A 22,015-nucleotide genomic window follows, 5' to 3' on the forward strand; every position below is an offset into this window, starting at 1 on the left:
GAATGAACTATTTATCCGTTTTATCTCGGTTTATTAAAGTATTCAATGTGAGAAGTGTCTTGAATTATGTTAAACTAGTTCACATGATATATGGCATATTAGTTTTCATTTCCTCGACGAATGAGTCAATGACATATGGTTCTGTTTTTATTTTCGTTTTTGTTTTCATTTGTTCATTTATATGAGCTGGAACTTATGCCAGTGGACCCAAGGCAGGTCTTTACTCAAGCCAGATATCTTTTATATATGAAAAAAGTTACTTGCACCCAGCTTGGGGAATCTAGCATAAACGGCCTTCTACGTGTATAAAATGAAACGGAACATTTCGTTTATACCTAAAATCACTATGATTTGATTCAAGCACAAAGACGAAACAAATGACTGAAGAAGCACAGCTTTGGGAGCAAGCTTTCATTTCCCACAGAGAACACAAATATCAGGTTTTTCATGCAGACCTATTTTTTTTTTTTTTTTTTTTATCTCACTTCTTCTTTGCATCTACTACGCATCTTCTTCTCATCTTCACATTCTCACTTTTTTCATAACACTCTCATTTGATTTGCAACATAAATTATATGATGGAACTTACTCAACATAAATTGTAAAAATGAAACGGACCGTTTTGTTCAAATTTGGTACCCATCATCATCTTCTCCTTTGCATCTTCTCATTTGCATCTTCTCCTTTGCATTTTCTTCACATTTTCTTCTCATCTTCATCTTCTCATCTTAAACCCAGCACTCCCTTTCGTATACCCACAAAATAGATTTGGCTTCAGGAGCAAGTTTCTCCGCATATGTGAGGCTTTCATTGCGTGGGATTGAATATTCTGCAACCTAGATGAGATGCTGAATGAAACTCTTCGACTTGTCTATGGCTTTCTGTGGTTTCAAATACTAGGCCATAGAAGATAATAAAGAAAAAATGAAAAAAGCAGCCACTTTGCATAATTGTGGGTTGGTGGATTTGCTTATGAGACTTTACCCAAATAATACGACTTGAGATGGAGGATTTGTTTCTGAGACTCATTTTGGCTCTGGCTGAGATGGTGGGTTTTCCCTTTGCTTCTCAAATCATTTTTTTTATTGATTTAAATAATATCAACTGACGTGATTCCCCAACAAGTATCCAATGTCTAATATCTGTAGCAAAATTGTTTATATATATAAAAAAAGAAGAAGAAGAAGAAGAAGAAGAAGAAGAAAAAGAAAAATGGAGTACATTATTCACGAGCCTGGGCCCAATGCAGGCCCGATTGCAAGCGCAATACGCAATGACAATTAGGGGTGTCAAATCGTGTTAATGGGTCGTGTTCGTGTCCTGTCAAGACATGTATATTATACTATATAGGTCAACCCTAACCCGACCCGTTAAGCTTATCGTATCAAAATCTCAAACCCTAACACGATCCATTAACATAACGGGTCGTGTCGTGTCAATCCGTTTTAACCTGTTTATGTAAATGGATTAAAACAAACCCAAAATTAACTCATTTTATCTGGTTAAGTTTAGCATAATTTTATATAAATATTAAAATCACAATATCTATAAAAAATATAAAACTAACTACAAGTCCAAAATTACAATCCAAACAATAAAAATATCGAAATTAAAATCTCAACAATTTTATTTTTTAGGTATAAGGGTATAATTGTAACTTTAACTTTATTAACGGATTATAACGGGTTGACCCGTTATCAACCCGTTAAGCTATTGTGTCTTAACGAGTCAACCCGTTTTGACCCAAACTCGTTAAAGGTAAAACTCTAACCTACTTTTATCGTATCGTGTTCATATTAAATTAACGGGTCATATCACATATTACTACGTCTAATGACAATGTAGAAGGAAACGAATCGTAGCCCGTAGCCTCATAACTTTCATCACCCGTAAATATACAATTGACTACTTAAAATGAAAGAGCAGAGCTTTATTATAAAAGCGTTGCAAGGCTCTCTTAACTATCTGGCACCTTCGAACGTTAAAACCACTTTTTTGTTCCGCTCCCAGTCGGTGAGTCGGTTATTTCGATATAGGATTTCCGGAATTGACCGTACTTTGTATTTGGCTAGAAGTAATTTTCATCAGACAAGAAGAAAGAACCGAGAAAATGAGGAAGTTTGATCCATGGCCTGTGTTCTTCAAGCGAGAGTAGAACCGAAACTGGCCATTCCTCGTTGGCTTCGCTACTACCGGGAATATCATAACCCTATACACTCTTAGTCTTACCGGTATCTTTGTAGGCCTCGCTCACAATATAGTGATTTAATTTATTCTATCCATTTTGATTCGAAATCGTTGGCAGAGGAGGATGCAAAGAAATTTCCGTTCGTGCAGAGGCACCAGGAGTTGAAACAGAAGAAGTACGTTCTAATCTCTACTTTGGCAACGGTCATCAAATGCTTATATATGTGTGTATAATCTTTATTACTTTTCTCTCTTTTCTCTTCCAACAATGGATTTGAAGAAATCGATTTACTTCTTATTATCAAGCATTATATCAGATATGAATTTTAGACACCTAAGAATAAGGATTTGACAATTCGAGGCTAGATCCTCGGACATCGCTGTGGCTTTAATTGATAGCAGTTCAGGATTGTCATGGTGCTACTTGTTTGTTTGGATGCAATGATTAAGGATAATTAGTGCGGACGTGAATGAAGACGTCGTATTTCTAAAGCGAGCAAGTTCGTTGATCGGGGAGAAAGAAGTTGAGACTAGAGCAAGTTCATGACTCATATGGTTGTACTCTTGTAGAGTGCAGAAGGAATATTGAACATACGCAACAATATTCTATTATATATTCTCAGAATGGTTGAAATTCTCTCTTTAATTATATGCTTTTCGGTGAACAGAATATTTACTCACTACCGTGTATCGTTGTGATTTTAGGTGACCTTTACTTTGGTTAGTATGTTTGTATTTCTGACGTCGGATAACAGAGGAAATGGTAACTGAAGTGACTACGGATAACAGAGGAAATGCCATCCAGTCCAATGGTATAGATTTACTGTAAGCGTTTGCCAATCGTAAACACACTAAAATATGGATCCAAGCCAACTTTATTATGATAAAGATGCTCTCATTTATGCTGCCAAGGTAAATGCTTTAGGGACACGAGTCTCCCAAACCTGGCATTTTATAATCACGCAAGCGTATTTATTTTGATAAATAGTAAGATTTATTATTAAAAAATTAATTTTTTTTATATATATATTTAATATTTACTATTTTTTAGAAAGAGTGTGCGATGTTTACACATTCTATAACTACAAATATAGTTTCTATATAAAAAATGATAGACACATACAATATTTACTGTTGTTTGTGGTGATTTTCTATATAATTTTTAAAAACACTATTTTATTATGGAAACTGCTACACCCATAGAAGATTTAATCATCTGCCAAAAGGCAAATGTTTTATTTTTTATTTTTTGCTTTTTTTTAATAATTTTTTAAACACTTTAAACATTTTTAAAAAATACAAAAAAATCACAAATTCATTTAAAAACACTTTCTTAATCATTAAGTAAAAAATAAAATAAAATGCATTTCAGTATAAAATTTCGGTAATAATTTTATGTGAGAATAGTATTTTTCTTTTATTATTTTCTATGTTGATTTTTTAAATAATATTTAAATGCTCAATAAATATGTAAGTTCTATTTGATGTATTTATCTTTTTCACTTGAAGGCTTCAAGTTGACTAAGAATTTAAAAATATTTTTTCGTTCCAATTATGTATGAACTTATATTTTAAACTATATCTAAATTTATAACCGCAATCCCTTAAGATGACTAAAAATGATTATTATTATTTTTTTTTTTACTAGTATAGAGATTACAAAGTAGAGTTTCTTTTAGAGTAACGCGAGAATTATACACTTCGAAATATTGCATTAAAAATAACCCGAGGAGGTAATATCATTATATCATGCCACATATCGATGCTTCTGAAATTGCTGAACCATGGTCTCATTGTTCCAATTTTATTTCATCTTCCTTTTTTCCTTTGTTTTTGGTTTTATTCAGCTCCTTTTATTCAGTTCCAATTAGAAATAGTAGTATTATAATTTTAAAATTGCGTCATAAATTTTTTCCCCCTAGGTAGCTGATTGTGGTTTAGGTTCGCTCGTTCTGAAATGGATAGACGCCCCCCAATATAAAAACCCAGTTTCAACGTTTGAGACTTTGAGTCAAGGAGAGAGAGGAAAAAAAAAATGGCAGCGAAAATGAACCAGTCGATACAGAACGCTATCTGGCTCCTAAATCCTCTACATCATCATCCCCTCAGTTCCAAAGTCAAGCCCCGTCTCCATTTTCGTCGACAGCCCTTCTTCGTGTCATCTACTTCTTCTTCTTCCATGTCGTCTAAAAGAGCTTTATTCTGCACCTGCACCAGCTCAAGCGCTGACAATAATGGTCTCCACGATGGCGGGCCCTTTGTCATAACAACTCCGCTTTATTATGTGAATGCCCCTCCCCATATGGGCAGTGCTTACACCACTATCGCTGCCGATGCCATTGCCCGCTTTCAGGTTCCCTTCACTTCATATTGTCTGTATTTTGTTGTCTGTTATCATTTTCAATGCGAATTAAGTTTTCAAAATTTCGGTTTTGGATTCTATTTTTGTAAGAAAGTAGGATATAGAAGGTTGGGGTTTCTTGTTATTTTAGGATTCTAAAGTCAAGTAACAAACAATATTTAGCTTCCTCCTGTTACTTCTAGTTTTTTCTTTTTGCCTAAAAAAGGTGTTTTTTCATGAATTGAGAAACAGTGATATACAAATGTCTCACTTGAAATAGAATCAACTAAATATGAAAAGCTCAGCCAATTAGCCAGTTTACTTTTCTCAATCTGTGCTGTTTGATAGCATATAGTGTCTTTTCTTCTTCGAAAATCATAGAAAAATATGCAATAATTTGATGGGGTTGACCGATTCTAGGATGTAGAAGGTAATTCTTATTGCTCGTGTATTGTGGCAGAGACTGTTGGGAAAGAAGGTCGTATTCATCACTGGCACGGATGAGCACGGAGAGAAAATTGCTACAGCTGCGGCTGCCCAGGGTTCCAACCCAAGTGAGCATTGCAATGTCATTTCACAAGCTTATAAGACTCTCTGGAAAGATGTAATATTTAACCACCAGCGCCATATACTCTCAGTTTACCGTTAACTGACTCGTTGAATGTTAAAATTCATGTGGTCCTTTTACATTTTTTCGTACTTGCTGCTGCCTGCAGTTAGAAATAGCTTATGATAAGTTCATTCGGACAACTAATCCCAAGCATGAAGCAATCGTGAAGGAATTTTACTCGAGGGTTCTTGCCAATGGTGATATATACCGGGCTGACTACGAGGGGCTATATTGCGTCAACTGTGAGGAATACAAGGTAGTCTTTGCATATGAAGTGGATGTAGCAACCATAAAGTGTCTTTATTTTTTTGTGCTGATATATTTTTAAAAAATCATCTTTGAAACTTGCAAGAACTCGACAATAAAACTCAGTATCTGGGCCTCCTTGTTTTTATGTTCTCTGATATCATTTTCAGTTTAACATATGTATCAATATATGCATCATATGTTTTAGTGAAAGCTTTTATGTAGTCGTTGTGGTCATTTTGCTCAAGAGTAGCTTTGTGCTTGTGCACTTCAGCAGTGTAATATCGTGACTCAATTTTTTTTTTCTTTTTCTTTTTTTTTTAAAAAAAACTGTGTAACATCATTATCTCTGTAAATATGCAGGATGAGAAAGAATTGCTGGATAATAACTGTTGCCCTATGCACCTTAAGCCATGTGTTATGCGGAAAGAGGATAACTACTTCTTTGCCCTATCAAAATATCAAAAATTATTGGAAGCAACTTTGACGGAAAATCCAAATTTTGTGCAGCCTTCATTCCGTTTAAATGAGGTAAGATAATGGTAAAATTTGTAATTAGTTAGGGTACGTTTGTTTGTGGAAAGGGTCTTGGAATGGAATGACTATACCTTATTTTGGTCACATTTTTATAAGGAATGGTTACTCTGAAAAATGAGAGATTCCTAATGCATTGGAGTAGCTAATTTTTTAAAATACCCTTATTACTTTATTATAAAAAAAATGGAAGTGCCTTGGGTGGCCGGCCACCCAATCCACAGCAACCCACGGCCACTCCCGTGATGGAAACTAAACCACCCAGGGGTTTTTGGAGGTGTCTAGCCACCCACTTGGGTGTGGGACTTGGGTATTTTAGAAATTTTTCTCCAATTCAATGAAACCCTAAGTTTTTTCACCCAACAAAAGATTAGGAGTGCTCATTCCCATTCTTTTCTGAATGGGTCTTGAACCAAATATGCCCCTAGTCTAGTGAACCCTGTATACCTTGCATCAGGCACTATTGTAAGATTTATGCAATTCTTGCTCTCAGTATGACTGATTTTCCTTCCAAGGTCTTGAATGTGCTTATTGAGAATGTTGTAAGCTTGATATGTGAAATATTGTGTATATATCATCATAGAATGTAATAGCTATTGCTGTAATCATAGATACAGGAGAGAAATGCAATTTAACCATTTCAATAATGCATTTTCTAGTACTTATAGTTTGGGATATTTAATTTGAAGTATTTATCCATGGTTGTAATGTGCAATTCTATCTTAAATTAGTTCTTTTTTCCAAAAGAATTTCTTGGAGAAATGCCCGGTATTGGTGGTGCTTTTGTTAGAAGTTGATCCTGCTACCACCCAAGGGTGGGCAGGAATACTTCGACTTTTCACCTAAATTCCCTCTTTCGACACACACGCACACACGTTTTTCTGCTGTTACCACTTCCTTCCCTGATCAATTTCTCCTATAAAATATCTTCAAGGTGCAAAGCTGGATCAAAAGTGGGCTGAGGGACTTTTCCATTTCCCGAACATCAGTGGATTGGGGCATCCCAGTTCCTAATGACAATAGGCAAACTATATATGTGTGGTTTGATGCTTTATTGGGGTAAATCTCTTTTCTTCTGTAATTTTGAAATCTTAATATTTTCTAAGCTTCCAATTTCCTTATTTGCATGACTAATATGTTTTCTTCTTTTGTATATATCACTGCGAATTGTAACTGACATCAGTTACTGCTAACTAATGAAAACAGATGTTTGTAAATTGTTCAAGACAATAGAGAGTTATCATGGCTCCTGCTTTACAAATCACCCGATACTATATGTTTATGGGTGGTAATGTTCCTTTGGTGAATATTTAGTTGTTGAATTTCTTCAGTTACTTTTTCCCAGTTATGTATCAGCACTAGCAGAAGACAAGGAGCAATCTAATTTGGAAAGTGCCATTTCTTCAGGTTGGCCTGCCTCACTGCACTTGATTGGGAAGGTAGAACATCTTCTATGTGTTTTAAGATGCATTTTTTTCCCTAAATATTACCCGTTGTGAAGGTTTTGTAGATTTAATCAGCATGGCAATCCGCCACCAAAATGTAATCTTGTTTTCCATGTTAGTAATGCCAATTATGCATTACCAGTTTCCTCCTCTCCGTCTCTGGAATGTGGTTTATGGTGTCATATTCTCCTTGAAGATGCTTAGTTAGAAAGTTTGTGTGATTGATCACCTGGTAGCTGTGCTAAATTAATTCTCTTTGTGCTAGACATTACAACCTGAGATAAGTCACACTACCCCTTATTCTTCCAGTGTTTTTGCACATAATTCTCTCTCCAGGATTTGATTGGCTTTCCTTGTAAGTGGTATATTTAAGCAGTTGACTCCAGATATTGATGCTGTGAGCATCATATATTTATGTGAACAAGCTCACAAACACAAACACACTCGCACACACCCACACCTTATACGGATCGAAATTAAGAAAGAGTAGATAAGTTTGATTGACAGGGGTAGGGCGTATCACTTACTTGAACATGCTTTGCCTCGATAAGTTTGTATCCGGTAGAATTGTTGCTGTACACATTATTCTTGTGCTTATTCTAAAACCCATGCAAATTTTGCTAGAATGTGGAGAATTCTTGGAATGTTGGTTTTTATAATTTTTCTTATTTTATATTTCTCTGATCCTCTGTTATTTCGATTAAGTTGGATGTTTTTTTTTTTTTGTGCCTTCTCTTTTTCTTTTTTGTTGTCAGGAGCCTTGTCTATTCTGATGGCTGTTTCAATTCTCCTTCTTTACTATTACAAAGAGTTAATATTATACTTCTTTACTGTGTTTGTTATTCTTCTGTAGGATATTTTGCGATTCCACGCGGTTTACTGGCCAGCTATGCTAATGTCTGCTGGACTTAGCCTTCCAAAGATGGTGTTTGGCCATGGATTTTTGACAAAGGTATTTGAACCCAGAGTATAATTCATTTTCCCTCTATAGCTATAAATATAATTTCATTGTGTGCTGTGTGTTCTCGAGGAGCTATTGGTTTTGAAGTCTAAGCACATATTTGGATCGTTTCTTAACTTTGTTCTAACCCTTAGGGGTTGGCTCAAGTGGTAAAGGCCTTGGGCTTGGGGGTATGCTCCCCCTAGGTCTAAGGTTCAAATCCCCTTGGGTGCAAACAATCTCTAGGGCCATTGGACTATGGGATTTTTCCTTGAATTACCTGAGGTGCACTTGCGGGAAACAACTCATTGAGGGCCTGTGCACTCCGGGATTAGTTGGGACGTTGTTCCTGGACACCCGGTGCCAATTAAAAAAAATCTTAAATATACCATGACTCCTGCGGAGTTATGCTTTTCTGCACTATATTGGAAAATTCAAAAATCTTGGAAAAATTCTCTTGGGGAAATATATTTATCTGATGTATCTGTACAAGAGAAGTGGGATTGATGGGCTCAATAGAAATCACAGTATTATGTCCCTACAATAATGGACATTTCAATAGTGATCCAAAGCATTGCATCAAATTGGACTTAAATCAAAAGAGATTGTTCAAATTAATGTGTTAATAACTGTTTTAATCTGTTTAGCAAATTTATGACTTTTTTTTTTCTCTTTTCTCTTTTTTTTTCTTTTTCTAGTTGATAAGTAGAATACTTTGTTTAACATTCTCTTGGTTGCTGTAGTCTCATAAAATACCAGATATCTCAAAGTAAGCTTTTTAGAAGTGTCTCTCTTGGAACATGAAATTCCGTATGCTTGTTCAACTTGAAAAATCAGAAGTCATGCGCGTGAGGTAGAGTTTTTAAATGTCTCATATGCCTAATTTTATTTTATGCAGCAATGCTTTTTATTTTTAAAATTATAGGATGGCATGAAGATGGGGAAGTCGCTAGGAAATACACTTGAACCAAATGATCTGGTTCGTAAATTTGGGCCTGATGCTGTCAGGTACTTCTTCCTTAGGGAGGTGGAATTTGGTAACGATGGGGACTATTCTGAAGATCGTTTCATCAATATTGTCAATGCACATCTTGCCAATACAGTTGGTACATCTCCTCTGGCTTCTTATAGGCAGTCTTTCTGGATCATTAAGGTTGCTTTATACTTGTTTGAATGGTGAAGTGAAAATGAATGTATATGATCTCAACTATTTCTTGCAGGAAATCTTCTTAACCGAACTCTTGGACTTCTTAAAAAGAACTGCCAATCTACTTTGGTGGCTGATTCAACGATTGCAGCTGAAGGAAATGTATTCCGGGACACTGTAGAGAAGTTGGTAAGATTTGTGTGGAATCATGTCTCATACAAGCGTGCTGTTAGTTTAGTGGAATGACTTGATAAAGTGTCTTTAATTTTCAAACCATGAATGCCTGTGTACTTGGGCTATGCTTATCAATATTTCATCAATATAATTTTTGTTTACTGATCAAAAAAATTTTCCAAATCATAAATAGCCTATAGGGACTGGTGCATTTCTTGACCTAGTGGGTCCTCTTAACTTGGCAGCTGCTCAGCATCCTGGCAGACTATTCTGGATTTTGACATAGCAAGCTAATTCCACTACTGCCTGCTTTTCCTATGCGTCAACATTATTGCTAAACCATTTATTAAAAAAACCGTTATTGCCAGACCAGATTTAATTTTATCGTTCTGATATTAGCTCTTTTCAGGAAGCCTCTTCATGGTCATAATCTTCCTGGTTGAACTGAGGATATTTTCCTATACGTATCTATGAGTGGACATGGAATTCGGTTTCCTCACATAAAATTTTAGTATATATTCCCTCATTGGGGGTTCTCTTCTTGTTTGGTTTGGATTGTTGTCTGTGATTAATTGCTTTAAACCTTTACCCCAGGCCTTCTGACTTTCCCACTGTTTACTTTTTGTAGGTTGAAAAAGCCCGGGTTCATTATGAAAGGCTTTCATTATCATCAGCTTGTGAGGCTATTTTAGAGATTGGCAATGCTGGTAATTCCTACATGGATGAACGAGCACCCTGGTCTCTCTTTAAGCAAGGGGGTGATGCTTCTGAAGCAGCTGCAAAGGTTATCCATATATGCTCACTATAAAATTGTAGCTTAATTTGAAACCAGTAATCAATTCTATTTATTTGTTTAGCATTTGAATCTCACATAAACCCAGCCTTTTCTTGTATTTAATTTATCTACTATAAATGGTATGAATTCAGCTGCTCCATCAGTATATAGGTCAATTAACCGTCATAGTTACTAGATGCTTTTATTGGACCTCATACTCGGTGAGTTTTTGGCATTGGAGCAGGACCTTGTGATTATATTGGAAGCATTGAGGATTATTGCAATTGCATTATCCCCGGTTACACCAAGCTTATGCTGGAGAATATATGGACAGCTTGGCTTCTCAAAGGACGAGTTTGACTCTGCAACATGGGTCTCTCTCTCTCTTTCTCTCTCTCTCTCTCTCTCTGTGAAAGCACATAATTGTATAAATGCCTATGTGTTGTAGCTGATGCATCATCAATTCATTATAAACTAAGCTAAAGGTTTTGCATTGTAGATTGAGACCAAGTGGGGTGGGCTAAAAGGTGGTCAGGTCATGGCTCAACCAAAACCAGTCTTTGCAAGGATTGAAAACCAAATGGAAGACGAAGATGGGGGTGAAGCAGCTAAAAAGGTAGTGAAAAACAAGGACAAAGTGCCTCAGACCCAAGGTGTTGCGGAGGCGTAGGGAAGAATACACATCTATCTTGTCCTTACTGCAAATTTCTGTTTTTTTTATTTTTCCAGATTTTGTTGTCAATTGTAAGATTTAAATTACCTATTTTTAGCAATGATTTCGAGACCGATTGCTCTTGAAATCTCCAATAAATTGCTGCTATATAATATATATCATGCGGTAACAAAGAGCCGGTTACAAGTTACAACATGTCAAAATGTTGTCCCATAATATATCGACAAGAGAATAATCCAAACGAGTGAAAGTGCTTAAATGCTCTTGCTATTAAAAGTTAATTCGTAAAAGACGTTATGGCAAACTGCAAATTGAAAAATCCATACAAACCACCATTTAAGTCAATACCATTACCGACTCAGAAGTTAGCGGCATTTTGTTAACCATAAAAATCATATTTTTTATTGGTTAACATTCAAACTTTCAAATATCTTCGTATAATTAAAACAAATACACAACCGCCAAGCCTTCAAAGCTCCACAAAATTCCTCGAAGCCTACAGATCGACGTGAGCAAGACTATCAAAAGAGCAGTGTTACACCCAGAGGGTGTCTGGGTTTGCACGAGACGGGTCCAATAAGGGCAAAAAAGTTCCTTTTTTTTTGTTTATTCAATTTTTTTAATTCATTTTTTTTATACTCTTAAACATTTAAAAAAATCACATCATTAAAAACATTTCTCAAAAAAGAAGATTAACACCAGTACAACTTTCTTCGCCTCTCTCTCATCTTGCACCCAAAACTCAAAAACATAAAACGCTTGAGAAAATCCAATGGGAGGTTGTTCGGATAGGCAGTGCATTACCATTATGCCAAAATATGAGCAACTAAAATGGACATGATCAAGCCAATCTAAATTTAAATAACCAAATAGCCAAAGAAGTAATAAGCTCTGCAAGATACCTCAGACTAGAAAGTTTCTTCTGAATATCAAATCAAAAACCGTCCAAATCCACAAATAGAGGTTCTTCAACAAACTAGGCTACGCAATAAGGGGCTCAATACCATTTTATTCTATATCATGAATGCGTATGAAAATAGAGAGCATATAATATATGCGGAAGAAAGCCAGATGTCAAGAATTTCTCAAATGCTCCTATTGCTCTTATCACCAGGTAACAAATGCGCCCGCATTCTAGCAGTTCCTTCGCTACCATACTGGGAGTTTTTCATTTCTTAGGGGGGACTCCAAGCCTCATCCGGAAATCCTCCTCCATGAGGGGAAGTCCATCACGCAGCTTGATCTTTGGTTCCCATCCTAGCAGCTCCTTAGCCTTTGTGATATTTGGCTTTCGCTGGCGAGGATCATCTGGTGTGTTCTCCACCATTGAGATCTCCACATCAGGATTGATAAGCTGCAGGCGACACAATGAAGCATTTTAGTTTCTATGATTATCTATTCCAAATTCATATATTTGTAAATAGTAATGAAATAATTTAATTTAAGATGTTTTATGAAATTTTGAAAAAAGATAGAAAATGTTGAATAAAAATATAGTAAAATTATAATATTGTTAGAATATTTTTTTTTTTTTTAATTTGAAAAAGTTGAATTTTTTTTTGTATTTTGTTTAGAAGTTTAGAAAAGTTATAATGATTAAGTAATGACTAGATGAAAAGTTGAATATTTGAAATTGAAAAGTATTTGTGTTTGTGGTGTTTGGAAGTTGAGATGAGATGAGACCATCCTGCAATCCAAATGAGGCCTTATACTCTATAAAGCGTAATCAGCAGAATTGATGGATATAACATTTGCTGGAGTAAGAATGCAAAGTGATAACACGCCTCTTTACTCATATCTATATTGATTTCAAGTATTGGTAATCAAAGGGGAATAAATGTTAAAAAGAAAAAGAATAAAAGAAAAAAAAACAGACCTCCTTGACAGTCTCCGCAAGTTCAGTCATTGTAAATTCACCTGAATCGCATAAACCCGAGTTAACAGTGAGAAATCTAAATTTCATTGTTGGAATGATACCTAATGGAAACGAGTTACAAGATTTGTATAAATAACCTGGGTTCCCTATATTGATGGGCCCAGTGTTCTCTCCTTGCATAAGTCGAATAAGGCCATCAACCTTCAAAATCGGAGACAAAGAGTTGTGGATCAATAATCAAACCAAAACCCAACGGGTGCTCATATTAAACCTTCACCGGTAAGACAGCTCTGGCATACCATGTCAGAGACATAACAGAAACTCCGTGTTTGGGTTCCTGGCGCTTGAACAGTCAGGGGCTCACCACTGGACAATAATAGTTGACACATCCAAAACGTTTCATATATCATAAATGAAATAAATGTCAGTTGATCCAACCTCGGGTAAGGAACAATGATGGAAAATCTCGGGGAAATAATGGAAATGCAAAAAGGTCAGTGGGAATTGGCAGGGAAAGGGGAAGAAATTGCTGTTAATTCACTGTTAATACAACACAATTACCGGATTGCTTGAGCTATGAAATTGCTGACAACACGCCCATCATCAATATTCATGCGGGGCCCATACGTGTTAAAGATCCTAGCAATCCGAATCTCTGTCATTGAATTATTAAGAATAGATGACATAAGAATTTTCATTATAATAAAGCAGGCAGAACATAACCATAAAAAAAATTAAACTCTTGTTCACTTATAAAGCAGAGGGAGGGAAGAAGAAAAAGAAGAAATTTTTTTTTACCAATCCCATGCTGCCTATGATAATCAAACATCAAAGTTTCAGCTACACGCTTTCCCTCGTCGTAACAACTCCTCACTCCTGTACATTTATGCAACACATAAGACAATTGGAATGTGCTTAAAGTTGGCCTAATTAGTATGCGTTGAATAAGAACTTTACTAATTTATACTGTAGCATACGGATCCAAATTTAGGGCTTAAACACTAGTATTTTATTTATTTGTTATTTATTTTAGATTTTATTTATATTGTTTTTTTTTTTCATTTTAGAAAATGTGCTAATAGATAGATTTAAATTAGTGATTTTCCCTATCCAAAATCTTCGTATTCTTATCCATTAAGTTCCCGTACTAGATTCGGTTTCCAGTTTGAGTTTAACTCCAACTCAAACTTTTCAAATCCTCTCAAAATCTATATCCTCGTAAGAATAGGTTCCTAAAGTCTAGGCAATTTCGAATTTCAGCCAATCTCCTGAAGGTTTTCCTCCCATCGCCTATAAGAAACCACAAAGCCTCTGTTTTAAACATCGAAATACCCAGAGAACCAACAATTTCGCACAAGCCTTATTTCTGCCCAGCCGCCGCCGACCACCCTAGGACGTCGGAGCACCACCCACGGCGCCAGAAAAAGCCGGCCAACCCAACCCCGTTGAACCCAATCATTTCCGGTAAGTTCCCGACGAGATTTCTCTCTTCCGGTGATTTTTCTCCGTCTCGGTCTAACTCTCTCTCTCCCCTTCTCTCTCTCTCTCTTGCATCGCACCACTGCCCAGAGGACCCAGTCGCGTCGCCGGTCACTTCCAACCACGCCAGAGCCGCCGTCGCCTCAGCCTTTTTCTATCGGTGAGCATTGCACAACCACTTCTTTGTTTTAGTTCAGCCCTCTGTACACGATGAGAGTTTTTCCCCCCGTAAGCCTATAGTTTTTTTCCTTATAATCAGTTTTCCCCATAATAACCATGACCTTTAAGATGAATTCCCAAAATATCCTTTATAACTCTTGTTCTAGGCCTCCGTAAATCTCATTGATGAGATTTTCCTTTTAATTACAGTGTAGCTTACAGTGTCTATGGGAAATTTCATGTTTTATTACGTGGACTGATTTCCTATATGGGCTGGGTGAATTCAATTAAACATGTGATTTTAAATTGAATTTGCTCCAAGTGTGGGCTGTGTTGTAAGAGTCATTGCTCTAAGAGTCCACATTTCGTTAATCAGGGAGAAGTTATAAACTATTTTACAGCAGAAAGTCTGAAGGGATTTTAAAATATGTTTTTAAAAAAGTATGCAATGAAGCCTATTATTTTAGTTAAGTTCCTTTATATGTATTTAATTACATGGAATAGTACGACACACTTTTCTAGGAAATTAGTAACGTCTAGTACCTCCTATAGGTAACGCGCTACAAGTTGAAAGTCAGGAAGCAACGCTAAGAGGTAAATAGTATGATCATATGAATGCATGCGTACTGTGAATATTATTGTTATGTATGAAAATATGATGTCCTTATGATGATTATCTATGCTACGCTATAAGACAAGTCAAGGTTAGATTCCTTTCACGATCTTTGATGAAATATGAGATTATGCTTGAATGAATGAATTTGTTATTTGATTGATTGAATGTTACTAAAATCATATGAAAGCCAAGAGATGTTCATGTAGTAATTCAAGTCAAATATGCCATGTAATAGAATAGTCAAATTATGCAAGCCATGTTCATATGATAATTAGATCATGTATGCCATGTTCATGTAGCACGTAAATCATGTATGCCATGTTCATGTAATACTTAGATCATGTATGCCATGAAATGTCATAAAATGTTCAGTTCTAGTTATGTTATGCTATGTCATGTTATGTTATGCTATGTACAAGAATATGCCATGTTAAGAAAGTTCATGAAGCCTAACGAATTCTCATGCATTAAGAAAGATAAGAAATTTTAATACAGTACCACGGACTCAAGCGTGGTTAACCACAAGTAAAGTGAAACACGGACCCAAGCGTGTTTCACTCCATGTTACTCAAGTAAAGTGAAACACGGACCCAAGCGTGTTTCACTCCATGATATTCAGTTAAGTGAAACACGGACCCAAGCGTGTTTCACTCCATGTTACTCAGTTAAGTGAAACACGGACCCAAGCGTGTTTCACTCCATGTTAAACAAGATAAACAAGTTATTATACATTCACGTTACATATTATGTATGCTTCCGCTCATGATGATGGATAGATATGTGCTATGTGAATATATGACGATATATGTATATATGTTGTTAAGAGTCTTCAGAAACTAAATCCATGCTAGGCCAGATTATGTTTTACAGTATAATGTGCTATTTACTGAGTATTCGACTCATTCTTGTTTGTCTTCTTGTTTCTTTCATGTCTAATTGTTGCAGATGATGTTTATGACGATGCAGAGCTGGATGGCCAGGAGTAGATTTAGTACAAAGGATTAGGAAGGAATAGATGATAATTCACATAAGAATAAGACGTCTTTTACGTCATTCCTAGGATTAATTTATGTTCTTTTACTTTACATTCAGTTTTTTGAGACGATTATGTTCAAATCAGTTTTTAATATTTTATCGCTTTTCAATAAATGAGGTATATTCAAGATATGAATGTCTTTACCGGGCATTATGTTATGAATGTTAGTGACATCTCTATCCTTTGGGAACAGGGTGTTACATATACAGATGACATTCATATTAAAATGCAAACAGATTAAGCCACGATAAAAGTGCAACTCCAATCAAATGGCCTTTGAGGAGAGTTCCTAGAATATAAACACTGAAGAAACATGAAAAAGTTGCCTTGAATGGTGCAGAGACATCATGATCAATATCTTGGTTGGCAGAATGGCAGACATACCAATTGGGTTTACATTTCCCCAATAGCTTTCCTCCTGGGGATGCACAAGGGGATCTCCATACACCTCTGAGGTTGATGTAAGTAAAATCCTGCACACCCATTTCATATCCTTGAGTAAGACAAATATATTTGTAATGGCCATATAAACAATATGATATAGAAGTCTCAGACCTTGCTCCCACTCGCTTTGCGAGTCCCAGCATATTCAATGTACCGATCACATTTGTTTTAATTGTCTGTCAAAGAATCACACGATTACAAGTTAGATGACCTCTATATGCCCACAATATCAAAAATATTCACACTAAATTAGTAATAAAAGAAAGTGGATTTTGTTTTCTTTTTTTTTTGGGGGGGGGGGGGGGGGGGGGGGGGAAGATCTGCATAAAGCACAAATTCAAGAGTCTGTTGCAACTTCTATCCTTGAGTCCTCCCAACAGCTACACATGGCTGTTTGTGTTCTGAAAGAAATGAAATAAGTACAGATATACCCACCTTCACGGGGTTGTATTTGTAGAAGATTGGAGAAGCAGGGCAAGCAAGATGATATATTTGATCAACCTCTACTAGCAATGGCTCAGTGACATCTGCAAGAAATAAACATGGAATATAAAAATATGGACACCCTCTGGCAGAAATTATGACATGAAATTTTGAACAGATTTGAAACTCATTTCAGAATGGTAAAGCTGACCAACCAAGAAAATATACAAAAACCTCAAAAGAAAAACGAAAAATCCCAGCAGTAAAAATTAACGGCATCAGTATACTTCTCAACTACCAAAAACTTGGCAGATATTTGACCTGTCCTTCCATATTTACAATATGCCAGCCCTAGTCTCACGCACTAGAGGTCCCCAGTTCGAACCTAGGCTCAGAAAACTTATTATTTACTTATCAAAAATATCATTGATGCCAACAATTTTCACACTAACCATTATGCACGTCTATTCCATCCTGTTCAATTTGTCTATTTTCAACTCAAGTTGGAATTTCTACCGATCAAAAACAAAAATATACAAGTTGGAATTTCTACAAATTCTTTTTTTGATAAGTGACAATATAAAGAGTGAAATACAAGAGACAACATACCATGACGAATAAGCTCGAATCTTGGATGGCCAATCCACTTCTTTAGGTTGTCCTTTGAGCCAGTGAAGTAGTTATCCGCAACAATCACCTGAGTATATTTGGAAAGGAAAGTGGTAGGCAACACAAGAAAGATAAATATGGATTATAAAACTTCATCAAAGTGCACATACAGACCTCTCTCTCTCTATATATATATATATTTCAATATCTGCCAAATGATGGTTCGATGTCTAGCTTTCATACAACGCCCTATTTACAATCCTGTCATCATTCATATCCTATTTATCTGACTGCTGGATATAGCGGGGAGAGGCTTGGTTGGTAAAGGGGTCGATCTTATGATTCAAAAGAACAACAATGGAAATAAAATGTTTAGCCAGCTACAAATGCTTACCTCATTCTTTTCATTTTCCATCAACTTGTCCACAAGGTGAGAACCAATGAATCCAGCTCCTCCAGTGACCAGAATTCTCAAATTGGACTGCCATCAAACGAATGCTTAAGATCATACAACAATGAGAGACTATTATGAACAATTTGAAAATAAATTAGTGTCAGATCGTGCCAACAAACCAAACGTATAACAGTTTTTTTAAAAGAAAAAAATTCCATTACCTGAAAGAATTTGGAATTTCTTAAAGGAGATGGGGTTGGAGGTGGTTTTGTAGCAGCATGATTGTCTCCATTTGAGGCTTCCTTGGCCATTGCTATCAGTTTCGTCTTGAATTCCTGAGCCACAAAACAGTCAAAACTCTCAATTAAGCGTCAAATTCACAAAAAACCCACAAACTATACACTCATTTAGCTGTAGTCAAACCAACCAAAAAACTCAACTCCCATAACTTTCCCGTAGAATTATAGCTACATCATGAAAAGAAACTGCTAAATTTGATTTCAGAACAAAAGAAAATCAGATCACCTGTGAGATATGAAAAAATGTTTTCAGAGACACTAACTTAGTTTCTGATATTGTATCTGAAAGACGAGAGCTTTATATAAAGAAAGAAAGAAATGGCACCAGACGAGAATTTGTAAATAACAAAAATAATAATGTGTCACCAACTTGAGAAATCGTACCCACTGAAGAGAGAGGGAGAAAAGAGAATTCTTGAACAACACGGAAAGTAGAGAGAAATGAAAGCTTCTCACCAACAAAACCTGACCCCACACCTAACGATTTTTCAGATCTGAATCTCGCTCTCCAAGTACCAAACAAACAAATTAAAAAAAAAAAAAAAAAAAACCCAAACAAAATATAGAGACAGTGATTACAGATAGATTTTGACTCTTGACTGTGGGGCAAATTACCTACGAGATATAGAAACCCGAGGCTTATCTTCTCTCTCGACTGAAAGTCAGGGATTTGAAGGTCCCATGAATGTATATAAACACGGAGTTGGTGTTTTATGAGCAGTCCGACACCGAGGTCCGAGGGTGTATCACCAGACTGGTCCCCAATAAGGGAATTTTTTTTTTTTTAAATATTAAAAAAAATAAATTACAAAACACTTTTTTTAATTATTAAATAATAATAATAAAAATGGTCGGATCCAATCGGAATCAACCGTCGGTGAGAATAGCATTTTTCGTGTTTTATTAGTAACTGAACGGCGAACATTGCGGTCGAAACATTTGGATTTGACGGAGTGGGTACGCTGGGAAAATTCATCTGCCGAGCATAAGATATACATTATTTTACTTGCCCATTCGCAAGGGGTCTTGATCACCACGTCAGACACAGCTCAGGCTCTTGGTAAGAAATGGAAGGTCCACGTATCAGTGAGTTATCCTATGTGATGCGTCAATGCGTTGGATGGTTTGACTTTGAAGAGCGATAAACGCTCGTGGATGTTATCATCTTTACTTTTAAAGTTAATGTTATGTATTTAACTTTCTACTTTCAAGCAAACTTTGAATATCCTATTCATTCTCACCCTGCGATCAAAATGAAACATCATCCGTTGTTCATCTTTATTTAATGTGATACAATAGGATTAAAATCATTTAATTAAAAATAATAGGAGAATGGGAGAATGGGAGAATTTACACTAATGATGATGATCAATAGTACTCTTCTTGATTTTTATGTAATTCAGAGAAAAGATAACAAGAAGTGGCTGTAGTTTAGTGGTAAGAATTCCACGTTGTGGCCGTGGAGACCTGGGCTCGAATCCCAGCAGCCACATCTTTCGATCATTTTTTTTTTATTTTTCAATCTATCTATCTTTTTCCAGTTGTGGCAGTGGTTATATGTTTTTGTTCAGAAGTTAAATAAAGACTTTCTTAATGCTCTAGATTTTTGGAAGGGACTCGGTTTGTTTCCTCGTTTTCGGGTTATACTTTTAGATTGACAGACCATCTCAACAAATTAATTTCATCATTATAATTTTTTACATAAAATATAATAAACGAAGTAAAAAAATACCAGACAGAAATCGAAGGGGTCGGTACAGGTACTATATCTGTTCCGTACCGGCCAAAATACCGGCCGGCCTGAATTTCGGCCTGTACCGGCCTATATTTCGGCCGGTACCGGCCGATATTTCGGCCTGTGTTTTTTTTTTTTTTTTTTCATTTTTTCAAACTACAAGTTTATTTTTTAACACTCAATTCAGACTAGATTATGTATAATTTATATATATATATGTATTTATATATAATTTATTTATATATAGACTATTATTTTAGAATATAATTTTTATATATATTTATATATATAATTTATTCATATATCGACTATTCCGAAATATTATCCCGAAACGGTACCGGTATCGAAATATTTCGTTCCAGTGCCTTGACTGGTACAATGTCCGGTACGGTATTCAAAACATTGGTCATGAGCATAGTAAACGGGATTTCGAATGGACCATGTTTGCGCCACAACCCTCTACAAATACTAGGAGTGTAAATTTACACCAAAAAACCGATCCGGGACCGGTTCATGAATTAGGAAAACCGGTTGGAACCAGTCCGATTCTGGTTTTACACTTTCCTGGACCGGACCAAACTGATTGGAGAAATATATATATAAATTAATATTTTATATATAAATTTTATTATTTTATACAAAAATAAGATTATACAAAATATTTTTTATATATAAGTTTTATATATAATATATAATTATAAGTGAAAGTTGTGTATATAATTATATATCATATATGAAAATTTCAGAATATAATTTATAAATTATAAGTTATAACATAAAATGTTAATCTTAAATATAAATATTTGTAATTTATTTGATCATATGTTATTAATATAATTATATATAAGATAATGTTAAATAATTTATCAAATAAAAGTTTAATCTTAAAAATAAAAATTTAATTGATCATATGCTTTAAACATAAAAATATATATTAAATTATATTATATATAATCTAATATATTATATAGTTATACTAATATATAAGTTTATAACTAATACTAATATATAAATATGCTAATAATATAATGTTAATACTATTATATAGTCTAATATATTATATAGCTATACTAAATCACTATAAGTTTATAACTAATACTAATATATAATATAGACTATAGTTATACTTATAGTAATATAGTTATACTAAATCACTATAAGTTTATAACTAATACTCATATATAATATAGACTATAGTTATAGTTATACTAATGTAGTTATACTAAATCACTATAAGTTTATAACTAATACTAGAGTCTAATACTATATTACTATTAGTAATATACTTTAAATCTATGTATAAATTAGTATATAAATCACTATGCTAAATAATCACATATAAAATAATGATATAGTAATACTAATATTAAATTACTATACTAATATTATCATTATAATACTTCAATAATATAGTTATAATAAATTAAACTCACTATAACAATTAATAAATACTAATATATAGTTATTCTAATCACTATAACTAATAGTATAATACTAATATTTATAATAATACTAGAGTGTAATACTATAGTACTATTAGTAATATACTTTAAGTTTATGTATAAATTAGTATTTAAATCACTATACTAAATAATAAATTACTATACTAAAACTATTAATACTATAGTACTATTAGTAATATACTTTAAGTTTATGTATAAATTAGTATTTAAATCACTATACTAAATAATAAATTACTATACTAAAACTATTACTATAATACTATCAATAATATAGTTATAATAAATTAAATTCACTATAACAATTAACAAATACTAATATATAGTCTAAATCACTATAACTAATACCATACCAATATATAGCTAATTAGCTATGCTAAATTGCTAATACCTAATATTAATACTATTATATA

The 22,015-nt window shown here is 34.6% G+C and overlaps 2 protein-coding genes and 1 non-coding gene across 9 annotated transcripts; 2 read left to right on the plus strand and 1 right to left on the minus strand.

The window, feature by feature from the left end:
• The first annotated feature begins 4,153 nt into the window (after window positions 1–4,153).
• LOC121235302 (methionine--tRNA ligase, chloroplastic/mitochondrial) lies at window positions 4,154–11,226 on the plus strand. Its single transcript, XM_041131642.1, has 12 exons — window positions 4,154–4,540; window positions 4,989–5,132; window positions 5,245–5,394; window positions 5,748–5,915; window positions 6,853–6,977; window positions 7,264–7,357; window positions 8,217–8,315; window positions 9,229–9,409; window positions 9,524–9,639; window positions 10,253–10,408; window positions 10,644–10,772; window positions 10,899–11,226. Exons 1-12 carry the CDS (start codon window positions 4,223–4,225, stop codon window positions 11,067–11,069), a joined length of 1,851 nt encoding a protein of 616 aa, XP_040987576.1. The 5' UTR covers window positions 4,154–4,222; the 3' UTR covers window positions 11,070–11,226.
• Window positions 11,227–11,978: 752 nt separating this feature from the next.
• LOC121250274 (UDP-glucuronic acid decarboxylase 6) lies at window positions 11,979–19,420 on the minus strand. Of its 7 annotated transcripts, none has more exons than XM_041149353.1 (13): window positions 19,280–19,420; window positions 18,330–18,443; window positions 18,109–18,195; window positions 17,715–17,802; window positions 17,118–17,209; window positions 16,794–16,858; window positions 16,623–16,711; window positions 13,747–13,824; window positions 13,510–13,603; window positions 13,248–13,314; window positions 13,086–13,149; window positions 12,949–12,989; window positions 11,979–12,426 (listed from the first exon to the last, which is right to left on the minus strand). In XM_041149353.1, exons 1-13 carry the CDS (start codon window positions 19,403–19,405, stop codon window positions 12,241–12,243), a joined length of 1,191 nt encoding a protein of 396 aa, XP_041005287.1. In that variant the 5' UTR covers window positions 19,406–19,420; the 3' UTR covers window positions 11,979–12,240. The 7 variants fall into 7 exon arrangements, with proteins under 7 accessions (XP_041005287.1, XP_041005303.1, XP_041005310.1 ...); XM_041149369.1 differs by lacking the exon at window positions 19,280–19,420 and adding an exon at window positions 19,027–19,185; XM_041149376.1 differs by lacking the exon at window positions 19,280–19,420 and adding an exon at window positions 19,023–19,181.
• A 407-nt stretch (window positions 19,421–19,827) lies between these two features.
• TRNAH-GUG lies at window positions 19,828–19,899 on the plus strand. The gene has a single exon. It is a non-coding gene; the product is annotated as a tRNA-His (tRNA).
• Window positions 19,900–22,015: the final 2,116 nt, after the last annotated feature.

This window comes from Juglans microcarpa x Juglans regia, chromosome 1D (genome assembly GCF_004785595.1).
Source record: "Juglans microcarpa x Juglans regia isolate MS1-56 chromosome 1D, Jm3101_v1.0, whole genome shotgun sequence".
Taxonomy (NCBI): domain Eukaryota; kingdom Viridiplantae; phylum Streptophyta; class Magnoliopsida; order Fagales; family Juglandaceae; genus Juglans; species Juglans microcarpa x Juglans regia.